Source organism: Nicotiana attenuata, unplaced genomic scaffold, assembly GCF_001879085.1.
Source record: "Nicotiana attenuata strain UT unplaced genomic scaffold, NIATTr2, whole genome shotgun sequence".
In the NCBI taxonomy this organism is placed as follows: domain Eukaryota; kingdom Viridiplantae; phylum Streptophyta; class Magnoliopsida; order Solanales; family Solanaceae; genus Nicotiana; species Nicotiana attenuata.
In genome coordinates, this window is record NW_017670234.1 from 2,173,704 (window position 1) to 2,186,523 (window position 12,820).

The 12,820-nt window shown below is 35.9% G+C and overlaps 1 protein-coding gene and 1 long non-coding RNA gene across 2 annotated transcripts; one reads left to right on the forward strand and one right to left on the reverse strand.

Annotated features, from left to right (window-relative positions):
- The first annotated feature begins 4,828 nt into the window (after positions 1–4,828).
- On the forward strand, positions 4,829–9,353 carry LOC109236335. Its single transcript, XM_019402507.1, has 3 exons — positions 4,829–5,281; positions 6,330–6,452; positions 8,693–9,353. The coding sequence occupies exons 1-3, from the start codon at positions 5,050–5,052 to the stop codon at positions 8,848–8,850; spliced, it is 513 nt and encodes a 170-aa protein (XP_019258052.1). The 5' UTR covers positions 4,829–5,049; the 3' UTR covers positions 8,851–9,353.
- An 815-nt stretch (positions 9,354–10,168) lies between these two features.
- On the reverse strand, positions 10,169–11,925 carry LOC109236345. The gene is made up of 3 exons (XR_002069481.1): positions 11,816–11,925; positions 10,572–10,645; positions 10,169–10,472 (listed from the first exon to the last, which is right to left on the reverse strand). It is a non-coding gene; the product is annotated as an uncharacterized LOC109236345 (long non-coding RNA).
- Between the last annotated feature and the right edge of the window lie 895 nt (positions 11,926–12,820).

Genomic DNA, 12,820 nt, shown 5'->3' on the forward strand with positions numbered 1-12,820 from the left:
AACACAAGATTGCGCAAGTCAAAAATACAATAGAGTTACAAATAGCATGGGAACAGGTCATAACTTAACAGTAGAACTCCAGAAAGATAGTAGGTTGGGCATAAATTTCACAATAGGGATTAGAACACATTCTAGGTATGAGTTGGTTATTCGTAATAGTACAGGACAAGGCAAGAAACCAAACTCAGAATGAGCAATAGTGATAAACATCCGAGCACATACATTAGCAGGCAGGCATAAGAAGGCAGAATCAAAGTAATAAATAGACAAGTTGAACTACTAGAAGGCATAGAGCCTCAAGAAGAGCTTCAAAAAATATAATGGCATGTTGATTCATACAAATTCTTAGAGACATAGATGTGTAGAGCAGGAATACAAACGGAAAGAAATGAAATTGCAAGAGTCATATATACATTACCAGTTACAGAAGAACAAGTAAACAAGAGGAGTAATTTTAGCAACACTTCAGTGTTAATAGCAAAACGAACATTAGAACCTAGAAATCTCAGTGCGTCAGAGTTCTCAAGGATTTCGAATGAACCCTGGGCAGTGCTCACACTGAGAAAGGGGTGGCCTTGACTTTCAGCCGGCCAAAAGATGGAGCCTCAGAATAGTATAAGACAAGAAAGAATAAGAGAACAGTAGTAGTTTTTAGCGATTAGAGTCTCTCCAAAGGGGAAATTGGGGAGGGGATTATATAGTATCAAAATCAAGTACCCAAACAAGGAAAGACAGTCGATTAAACACAAATAAGGAAAATATATCATGCAAAATCAATTAGAATCAATTTAGGAAAATCCGGCAAACCCTAGTTTAAAACGAAGAACAAAAATAGTAAAAACCTCACTGAATCGGACCCATAGGGCCTGGTAGTAGGTGTATATAGACGAAATATCATCTAAATCTCGAACGTCTGGAGATGGTTGCTTGATTTAGAACCGTATACTTGCCAAAGATAGACAAGCATTATGCGATACCAATACCATATAAATAACGGAGAGATCGAGCATATATGGAAGGAAAATCATGGGGAGATTCCATATTAGAACTAGGATTGGGGAAGATTGAGGCGGCTGTTAGGGTTTGAGAGGAGAAGATGAGAGTAGAGAGGATTTAGGGGCGGCTATCTCTAAAGAATGGGAATAAGGTTTGGGGGGGATATAATTAAAAAGGGCGGATGGTTTATGGGACCGTTGATCTCTGAGATCAACGGCCAAGATTAAAAGAAGAATGGGGCGGGTCATGGAGATGGATCCCGACTGGTTTAGAATTAAAGGGCTCGTCTGGTTTGGACTGGGGTATTGGGCCATGGTCTCTTGAGGTCTGGGCTGGTATTTGGATCCAGAAATTGGCTTGGAATATGGCTATGAAATTAAATATGCAAAACTTATTTAAAAATAATTTATAAAAAGTGATTAATAAATAATAAAAATATTATTTATGCAATAAAATGATTGAAAGTGATATATTAACAGTACAAAAATGTAATAAATTCTAATAATATAATAAATATCAATTATGCACAGAATATAGACAATTATTGTAAAATTCTGTATAATTATGTAAAATATCTCTAAATTACAAATATAATTATTTGAAACAAAGTAAAATATTATGAAGCATAGATGTGGATACAAATAATGAATTTGGATGATTAAGTCAACACAAAAAAAAAATAAAGGGTAATTAATAAATATTTGAACAATTTAAATGCAAGAAATCAATTTAAAAGCTTCAAATAATTATGAAAATTATAGAAAATACTTGTATAACTCTTGTAAGTCAAGTAATTATGCAAAATAATATTTTGAGAGTATATCTACTATTTGAAAAAATATGATGGCAAAATTGGGTATCAACATAATTCATTAGAGGGGTGGGGTTGGTTGGGAAGTCCATCTTTTGTGCCTTCTCTTTCCCCTGAGTAGGCATTACAACTTTCTTTTTTCCTGGGTTCTTCATACTTAGTACAGGGGTCAGAGTTAGCAGTGGCTTGAGAACACCCTGCTTGTGAGGATCATTGATTGCTATATATGAGTAGCAAAGGTTGCCAGGGCCTTGTTCAGAGCCTCCATGGTCACCTTTGTTAGATGCGCTGGGTTCTGGATGATTAGGGTAACCGGTTGATTCCCTAAGAGGAAATTGTAAGCTAGACCCTGGCCCTGCAAAGCTAGTTCTAGCCAAGATACATGTGCGTGGTCCGGCGGTAGTGGGGTGTAGTTACGAGGATGGGTTGTTCTGTGGGTGTTCCATTTTTGGGGTTTTTGATTTGCCTCTTTGGGTAAAAGCGGGGGTTGGATTGGAATGTGGATGCATAATAGAGAGTTTAGTGCTCCTTGTCAAATCATTTTTGGTCTACAGATCTTTGAGATTTGCGTCTAATACCGGAGATTTAAAATTAATTGTGTATTCGTTTGAGTGAACGAAAGTTGTCATATCTCCTGAGATTGGGTGCTTTCTCAAGTGATGCACTTGAGTATCCATGGATTGTGGTGAGGTTATTTCAGCAGGTTGCTCTGGTATGGGATGATCAAGGGTTGAGTAGGTATTGGGGTAGGGTGTATCATTTTGGTGGGCATTTACCAATTGGGGATGGTCCACGGTAGTGGGCGATATGGGTAGCTGATGGCCCAAACCACTTTGGATTGTCAGGCCCAGGCCTGATCTTTGTTTCGTGATAAGGGCCGCACTATTTGTGTTTTGGGTTTGGGTAGGGCATGCATTGGTACCGTACTTGTTTCCTCCTGCCCCGGTCCCAGTTTCCTTGTTGCATTGTACTAGGGTTGTTCCTGTATGGAATGGGCTTGCGGGGAAGAGGTATTGGATTTTTGTTGGTTAGACAAATTAATAGGCCGTTGATGGTTATTGGCCTTATTAGCATGATTCTTAGTATTATATTTAAAGGTTTTAGTTCATAGGAACTTACTAGAATTAACATCAAACATTTTTACCCGACTTTTTTGTATTGATTCTTTAGTCTGGTTAGTAGTTCTCGTCACTTTGCTTTGCTCTTGCATGAGCGATTGAATTGGTTTCCTTCTCCTTGGAAAGGTTACCATTTTCCATTCCTCTTTGACCTCTTGCTTGTTGCGCGTTTTATAGCATTTTGGTACTTCTTGTGGTGGTGTTGCCGCTCTGTCTGTGGGTACACGATTCCAGGGTGTGTCCTACTCTGCCACAACCTTTACAAAAAGTTCCCCCCCCCCCTCGTAGATACTGCTTGTTTGTGATCTCCAATAACGACAGATGTTTCCACCGGAGTTTCGAAAGGCACTTGGATACAGATTCGTGCATACCTCCCCCTTAGGGTAGAGGACGTGCACGTGTCTATTTTGAGTAGTTTGCCTAGTTTCCTTCTAACTTTTTCCAAAATTTTTTTATCCTAGAACTCGGTTGGCAATTGGGGCAAACGATTCCAAATGGCAGTGAAGGATAGAGTTGCCTCTTGTGGAACGAATTTGGGTTCCCATTTTCGGACTGAGAAAGTTCCCAAATATGAACCAAGGACCTAGGTGTAGTGCTTTAACCATATTCTCCTCCAATCCGAATTCGACTACGAAGAAATTTCATCCTAGGTCAATCAAGATTAACTATTCAAATGGATTCCAAATGTCAGTTAGTCTGGATCGGAGGAAATGGTCGGGCATTCTACGAGCAAAGACTTTTATGATGACGGAGAAACGCCAAGGATGGTATAGGCAATTTTTGTCTTCCTGGGTTAGGGCTATTGGGCCATCATTTTCTTTTCCTTTGTCATCGTTATTGTTTGTAGGGGGTTCTTCCCCGTAGTATTTGGATTGAGTTGTTTCTTATTTGTCTAGGAGCATTTTCTTGTAGGAGTGAGATGAGGTGTCTTCTACCTCCATGTGATTATTATGGTCCGGTGGTTCCGGTGGAATATTTGGTGGTTGTGTCCTTTTCCAAGTATTCTAGAGGGAAGTAAGAGTTTCTCTCTCTTAAGTGAACCTTATGCGTAAGGAACCAAAAGAAAAAGAATAGCTACATGTCATCATTTCTACTTTGTTAAAACGAGAAGGATTTATACTACTTATTTTCTTATTTTTGTTGTTATATTTTTCTAGCACATTTAAATTCCCCTCCACAAAGATAAAAAGAACAAGGGCACAATTGTCTCATTTCGAATTATGCAGAATTAGCCTTTTTCCGTTCCGAAAAGGATATTTTTGAGCTATTTGGCTAGTTGAGAGTGTAAATTTTAAGCTAATTGACTATTGAGGAGGGAATTTTTGTGTCAAAAAGGCAAAAACAAAACAACAACAACAACAACAACAACAACAACAATCCAGTGTAATCCCACAAGTGGGGTCTGGGGAGGGTAATATGTACGCAGACCTTACCCCTACCCTGAGGGGCAGGGAGGCTGTTTCTAGAAGACCCTCGGCTCAAGACAGCAACAAGAGACGATATATTAGTACTATCAATAGACTCATACTAAAATAACATAAAATACATAACACAACATAAAATAACAAAATAACATCAATATAAGAAATATAGGAAATACGAAAAGGATGAGAGGTATACTAATATCCAACAGATAAATCTCTGCATCAGTAGCTGATCAGTAGCCTCCTAAGATTAACTCCTAACTGGCTAGTCTCACTCTAGCGCGCTGTAGAAATATCCACAACTTCCCCTAACCTACAACTTTAATGCTCGACCTCCACAATTCCTGTCAAGGGCAAAAACAAAACAAGAGCAAAATTATTCTATTTCAAATATTTCTGTAGTATTTTTGTGCATATTGATTTTGAAAAAAAAAAATATACAACCCTTTCCTAGGTAAATAAAGAAGGAACGGGAAAACATATGCAGCTATTCTCTTCAAATCAAATGCACAAAAGTCTAGGTTCTATTTTATCCAACGAGAGGCCTGGAAAGTTCCAATGTCACGGAAAAAGAAGATGATTTGTTGATGATTTCCCTCTTCCTATTTACAGTCGTCTCGTGTCCTTCCTTGTATAGTCTGTCAATCTCCTCCACCTAAACGCCAAGAAAGAGAGAGCGGGAACTGGGTTAGGTAGTAAAATGAGCTCTTCAAGCTCACCTGGTCGATCTCGAGGAGGAGAAAAGGAACAAAGACCAAGGACTTTTGACACTGAAGCGAAGAAGATGTGCTGGGCCAAGGCGGAGACTGTACCTGGTCGACATCCCGAACGCTGGCGCAAAGATTCCGCCGGAAACGTCGTCTGTAAACGCTTTGCCAATTGTCAAGGCTGCCTTTGCTTTGAATATGACCACATTATTCCCTTCTCCAAAGGTCCCTCCTATTTATTACCAGTAGTTTGCTAACATAACTGTTCTACATATTTCCGTATTTTTAGCTGATTCACTCTAGTAGCCAATAGAGGCCGGATTTGAACTTTATTATTTTGAGTTCGGGATTCTACAACTCATTTGATTTACTGAGTTAGAGATCAATTATTTGTTTATTTTCTTAACGCATACACAAGGTCCAAGCCGAAGCTACTAGGTTCAGATGAACCCATAACTTATACTCTATGTCTGCCCCTTGTAGCTGACCTTGACTAATTTGTTCCTGAACATTCTTTCATCAATTTGAGATTAAGGATTAGTTGATTGCTTATTATTGTCAAAGTGAATCATTACTGTTCAAGCAAAATGAATTGGACTCGGAGTTGATACATAGGATTCATGTGGTCAATCCTAGCTAGTTTGGAATTGGGGCTTTATTGATTTTGTTATTACCATAGTTAACCATTACTGCCCAAGTGGAACGAACTGAGCCCAAATAGAGCGGATTAGATATAGAGGATTCATATAAACAAACTAGTTTGAAATTGAGGGCAGGGGTGGAGCTAGAAGCCCGAATATAGGTTTAGCTTTTATTCAAACAGTGTATTTCTGTTGAGAAATTCATTATGTACAGATATTAAATTTCAAATGAAGTCGTCGTACTAAAGTTAAGAATCCCTTCAAGTTGAAATCTTGGCTCCGCCTCTGAATTTGAGGGATAGTTGATTCTGTTTTCACCTAAATGTAATGAAATGGACCTTAATAATAGGGAATGGATATAGATGAATCTTATAGGCAGCTTCAACAATTGGGATTGAGGGGTATTTGATTGTTTGATTGATCTGATTCACTCCTAAACTGATTTTGGTTTTTTCTTGTTTAGTGATTTTAATCATTTGGAGAGAATATTAACTGATGAAAAATCCTGCTTTTCTATTATTTTTTTTTGCATCTGGTGGTTGGGCGGGAGGAGTGAGATGGGTCCATTGAATTTTGATTCGGTGGTCAATACATGGTTGTTGCACCATTTTACAATGTGTTTCCTTATGCAGGGGGTGAGTCCATAGCGGAGAACTGTCAGATCCTTCAAACAAGGGTGAACAGGCTTAAAGCCAACAAGGATGAGATTGATATTAGTCAGTTAAAAAGCTACTCCTGCGATATCAAGTTCACTGGTATTATCCTGATCTTTCCCTATTTGTTCTGCCTCTATCACTTGTCACATTATCAATCTTTATGGTTTCTGGTCTAGCATCTCCAATGGAGAGCTGTGAGCTAAATAACAGTTCTGTTCTCCCGTAGCCTCTTAAGATTAAAGTGCGTCATTTCCGTGGTAATTTAGAAGTTTAAGTTTCTCTATCTGGATTACAGGATTACTACTGATTGTAATTCTATAATGATCTAATTGTTGTCTGAGATTGAAGTGTAGTTATACTTCTTGTAATATTTTATTTTCATGGTGGTTTTCAGGTATTCATGTGTTTTCAGGTTTAACAAGATAATTTACACACTTCATAAATGGAGATATAGTGATACAATCACTTAATATGGGAGGCAAATTATTTTGCATAACCATTAAAGAATCATGTGAAACATTGCTATTGTCACGGTATTTGGTTTGAACCTAAGTTGCATTTTCTTGGTTGTCATTGTGATGGTTCTTGTGGGGATGTCTTGCTCAGATTAACGCTTTTCCGTTCGGTACTCTCTTGGCCCATGTAAGGTCTCATTCTGATAAAAGAATTTCATCAGAGGGGCAGTATGCACGCTGTCACATTAAGATTAATCTTTACTGTATGTCTTTTTAGGTCTCCTACAGCCAGCAGTAGTTGGAGAAGGTTTTTGGTTTAAAGCTGGTCTCTGAATCCAAATAAAAGTTTGGTTAGAATTCCAAGTCCTAGTTCTCGTCGCATAACCCTAGTGAGAAAGCATGATGTGAAAGCAGGAGAATCTTTGCAACAGAACACAAGTAATATAACTGTTTTTCTTTTGTGCGAACGTGGACGTAGACTATTCTTCCCAAAATATGCAGATCTTATCTTTTTTGAGATTATTCTTGTCAATCTAGAACCTAACAGGGATAAGATTTTTCCCTTGTAGAAGATCAAGCGAAGAGCCTATAATTAGTCCACCTAGAAGGGTTCCTTTGTCATGTTAGCTAGACATAACGTAAATACACATAGAGGTTCTTTATCTTGGTAGATACTGCCTCAGTTCCTCAGAATTTGATCCCTGCTATATTAGTCTGTGCTACCATCTATATATAATCTTCTCACAAAGGATAGAACCAATAACTTTTGCTTGGCTCTCTCAACTAGTTAGACCCCTTTCTGAAGTTGTGCCAGTCTTTCACCTCCACTTATTTTCCAAACTCTATATTCTGCTCTTTCACAATAAGTATTACAGAGCTTGCTGTGTGAAACAATAGCTTAGGCAACGTCAGATTATGTAACTGATAACTAACTGGTGAGTTCTTTTTTTTTTTTTTTTCATTTTTTGTGGATAAGGTAACCTTGGAACTGTTTGGGACTGAGGCGCAGTTGTTGTTAAATAAGGTATAATGGAATTGGTAAGTATAGCAACAACAACATACCTAGTATTATCCCACACCGTGGTGTCTGGGAGGGTAGTGTGTACGCAGACCTTACCCCTACCTTGGGAGGATAGAGAGGCTATTTCCAATAGACCCTCGGCTCAGGAAAGTATAAGCACCATATTAATGAAAATATAGACAAGAAGGGACAGTACCAAAAGCCATATAAAAGCAGAATAAAAACAACAAGATAGTAAGGTGATCAACAATGAAGGAAACAACGGTTAGTCATAAAAACCTACTACCAACGGAAAGCGAGACTGCGTGCCAATACTACTGTTATGAATACTCTAGACTACCTACTGTACTACCCTAATCCTCGACCTCCATACCTTCCTATCAAGGCTCAGGAATTGGTAAGTATAGAGGATCAGTAATACGTTCTTTTATACAATTTGTGCAAATACAGATATTCTTGTCTGAGAGGTAACCTGTGGAGACTAAAAAATGCACAAAGCATCGCGCATTCACGTAGGGTCCGGGGAAGGGCTGCACCCCTAGGGGTGTGATGTAGACAACCTACTCAAATACAAGCATTAATGGCTGCTTCCGCGGCCCGAACTCGTGACCTATAGATCACACGGAGATAACTTTACCGTTGTTCGAACTCTCCCCTTCAATAGTATATGGTATAAGATTTTCTATGAAATCTAGCAAAACTTCACCAACCTTAAGGTCCCTTAAGATGTGTAATTGCTTAAGTTATCCTTTCCCACTTCACACAGAAAATGGCATATAAATTTGTATACTGACTGCATGGTCATTTTTTTTTTCTTGCAGTAATATTTTACTAATATTTGCCATGTGCCTTGGGCCATGCAGATAAGGAACTCGATGTAATTGAAATGGCTGTTTATGGGGATGTTATCCGCCCTGGAAACCAATGTCGTTGTAGAACTGTTGCAGAACTACTAGGCCAATACAAGTCAAAGAACCCAGCTGCTCCCTGCAAGTTACCATATGCTGATGAATCCTTGTAGCAAAGGAAACTCAGGGCTGGGTATAAATTTCTGCAACAACTACTGCTTATGCCTTAGTCCCAAACAAATTGGGTGGGCATACATTCCTCCAACAACATCTACGCCTCAGTCCCAAACAAATTGGGTGGGCATACATTTCTCCAACTTCAATTTTAATTTTCTAGAAGTCATTAATATGTTGCATTTCAAAAGCTTTAAGTAGAGTTTAAATTCTTATGTAGCTCAGCAGCCTATTGAGTGGATTGTTGTTGACTTGGTGGATAACTGTGCCACATTGTGAAGTTAAGTGTCGCGAGTGAGTCTCAATGACATTCCTTGAGATGGAAGGCAAATAATTCTAAAGCCATTTGCAACAGCAGATCTTGTTTCGTGACCTTCCGATTCCTCAAATGGATTAGTATGACAGGATTCATATAGCTAATCCTGACCAGTTCATAGAGAGTCTATTAAACCTAAAAACACAGACCAGCAAACTTGTTTGTTTTTGTCAGTTTGTTCAAGTATTACTACGTGTTCAGTTTGGCTTCAATTATGAAATGCCAGGACAAAAATAAGCCCAAACAATCTACAACATAATGCGTTCCTCCAATGGAGAGAATTAGTTGTAGCTACTTTTTATTGCATGTTGAATACCTAATCCAAGAAACATGCTATTATTATTTTGAGGGTAGCTGTCTACATTATTACTACTAATTATTTCTAGAGACCTATAGTTCCTTCTTTCAGTTGAATTTATGGAGGTTTTCCAAATCAACCTGCAAAATTTAATTAAAATTCACGTTTCTTGGTCCTTGATGTACGATATATATCATATAACTAGTTAATAGCCTGCGCTTCGTGCGGTCCTCAAGATTAATTATATTATAATTTTATTGACATCCTCATATTTTTATTCAAATAATATCATAGCTGTATCTCAAAAGCATTCAATATATTATTAGGGAAATACTACTCTTTGAACAATCTTATCTTTTGCATATTCTCCAGCGACAATATTTTCTTACTAACGTAATTAACTGGGATTTGTACTGGATAAGCCCTTAGTAAAACCCTCCCTATCAACTACCAAGAAGTTTTATACTGTAAATAAAATTTAAATGCAACTTTTATATATATATATATTATTTTTAAGAATACTAAATATAAAAAGAAGCTGCTAACATGTGTTTGGTACTGGTTGCATGAAAAGCTCAACATTTTATCGTATCAAGTCAGCCCTCTTTCAAGAAGTAACAACTGTACCCGTCCATTAAATATGCCAAAAGTGAGAATTATGCAGGAAAAAACTTTTGCGGAAAGAATACAAAAGCTGAAATTTGTTGGAGTATATCTGTGTGAACATAGGATTTTATCTCCTCATCTGCAAATGAAAAACTTGTTTTCCTTGCTAAGTTTGCCCCTCTTAAGTCAAAAATGAAGTCTTTCTTCTAAATCAGGTGACCATTCTTTGATGGTGCCTTCATACATTAATTTTTTTTTTTTCATACTAATCTACCAACAAAGAAAGCGAAAAAAGGACACCAATATTGATCTAGCTAATGGATATTGGACAAATATAATATGATAATCTTACATCTTGAACTCTGTCTCTCGTGATATTTCCATCTCTGTTGCTATCCACCCTACAAGAATCAGACGTATAGAAGAAGAAACGATAATGAAGAGATCTTAAAAGACATTACTTATGAATCTAAATACATTTTTCATGTTAGTAAACTCACCGAACTCGTAAAGAACTCACACATTTACAGACCCAAAAAAATTAATCCAACCAGCTAAGCACCATGCTACCACCCTGAAGTTCAATGCATATGAATAAAAGCAACTTAATAACAGAGTAATAAAACAACATCAATAAAAATAATAAAAAGACTTTATTCTAAATTTTACAAATAAAGAAGACGTGAAAAAAGATTTCCCATTTAATATTCTTATTACCTTGATATCTTGAAATACCCTTTTCCTCTTTTGTTATTTTTCTTGTATTTGTCTACCCATCATTTTTGCTATCTCATATCTATCATTTTCCATCTTGATATTTTTTTCTCATATAGTTTCACCTTTTCTATATTCATTCCAACATTATATTTTTCTTCGCTCTCTTTTTCGGTGCTTAACTTTTTCTTATTTCTTTTTTAGTATTCACACCCTTCATTCCTTCAGAAAGGAAATATTATCTTTGCTTCTTAAATACTCTTAATTATACCTCCCTCCCTTCTTATTCTTTCTCCAACATCTCCTTTTTAGATCATATGAACCGATAAAGTACATAGCTACTCTAATGTTTCTCAAGACTTCTTCTTGATTAAAGCTTATTTAATGATCTTGCTCTTATAATTTGATATGCCTCCTTCAAATTTCAAGTAGTGCGAGTGGATATGCTGTTATTTTTAATTGGATTCAAGTGAATATAGAATTTACTGACCAAATGTATTGAAGCACCTAATAGCACATAACTATTTCAACAATAATAAAATTGATTAGTCAATATGGTAACAGAAAAATCTTCTGTATTAGTAATTAAACAAAAGATCAAAGCCTAACAAATGAATGGATCCTAGCAGTGCCTGATTAATTTATTTTAGAAACAAAAAAAGAAATGCAAAGAAAATAATATTTCACTACTACATTTTTGTGATAGTTGGGATTATAATGGAAGCAAAAAATCAGCTGGAACGATTGCAACCTTCTCCCATCACTCTAATGCTCGATTCATCATTTTTCTTCCAATCTTTATCTATTTTTATAAAGCAGCTTTCAGTAAATACTATAAATTGCAAAAAAGATAAAATAATACATGGATAATTTGATGTTGAAAGTAAAATTTAGATACTAAAATATTTTATAAAATATATTAAGAGTAAATCAGAATACTTTTTTACTTTCGTAGTATTATTTTCTTTACGTATTCATACCTTTCAACCTCTCTTGAAAATTAAAAGCTATTATCATTGAAAATTCATACCTTTCTCTTACTGCCACATAACGACATATACTTTTCTAGTTCCCACTCCCTCAGCCCACTCTCCGATCAACAGGTACAAGAAAAACAATTTTTCTTTATTGAGAGTTTGAATGAAAAGTAGAAAAATATTATTAATGAAAAAAAAGAAGAAAGGTATGCAATGAAAAAGATGTGCTTTAGTATTTATAGTGACCAATGCAATGAGTAACGTACATTCGATATATGAATAGAAACAATAACGTACAATGAATAATTGTGGTAGAATTAGTATTGAGGTATTAATTGTAATAAATTAGAGTAGTAATTGCTGTAACCGTTGGACATTTTTGGGAAGAACATGACTTTTGAGAAAATAATTAAATAAAAATATAAATAAATGGAAACAAATAGGGGGAAAATGCAAAAAAACAGGAAAGAAGATAAATTATAATCCTCATCTATGGAAGGTGCCACATCACCTTTACTATTCTATATATATATATATATATATATATATATATATATATATATATATATATATATATATAGATGTGAGTAGTGATACTCTTCGTCTACAAAATAATTTAATAAATACTTACCAACATTCTGTATTAACACCCAGCCATATAAATTAACTAGGTTATCTATATCTATACTATATTAAAAGCACGAAGACCTTAGCCAAATGTCGTTCGTATTTTTTAGCCTTTTAAAATAGAGTTTATATTGTACAAATTAGTCATTTGATTATTTTCCTAATATTTAGGAATAATTATTTAATTATTTTTCTAATATTTAGAAATAATCATTTAATTATTTCCCATATTTAGGACTTAACTTTTCAATTCCTTACCATTCTAGGATTCCTGCACTTTTCCATTTACACTAGATTTCGACCACTTTATAGTTATTTAGGCTTAGGAAGGGCATTTTTTATAATAAAATTTGGCATATTGATATTTTATAGAAACGTATTAGGATATATTAGGTGAAAAATGAGCACTTTAAATTCCTTTTCGATGTAGG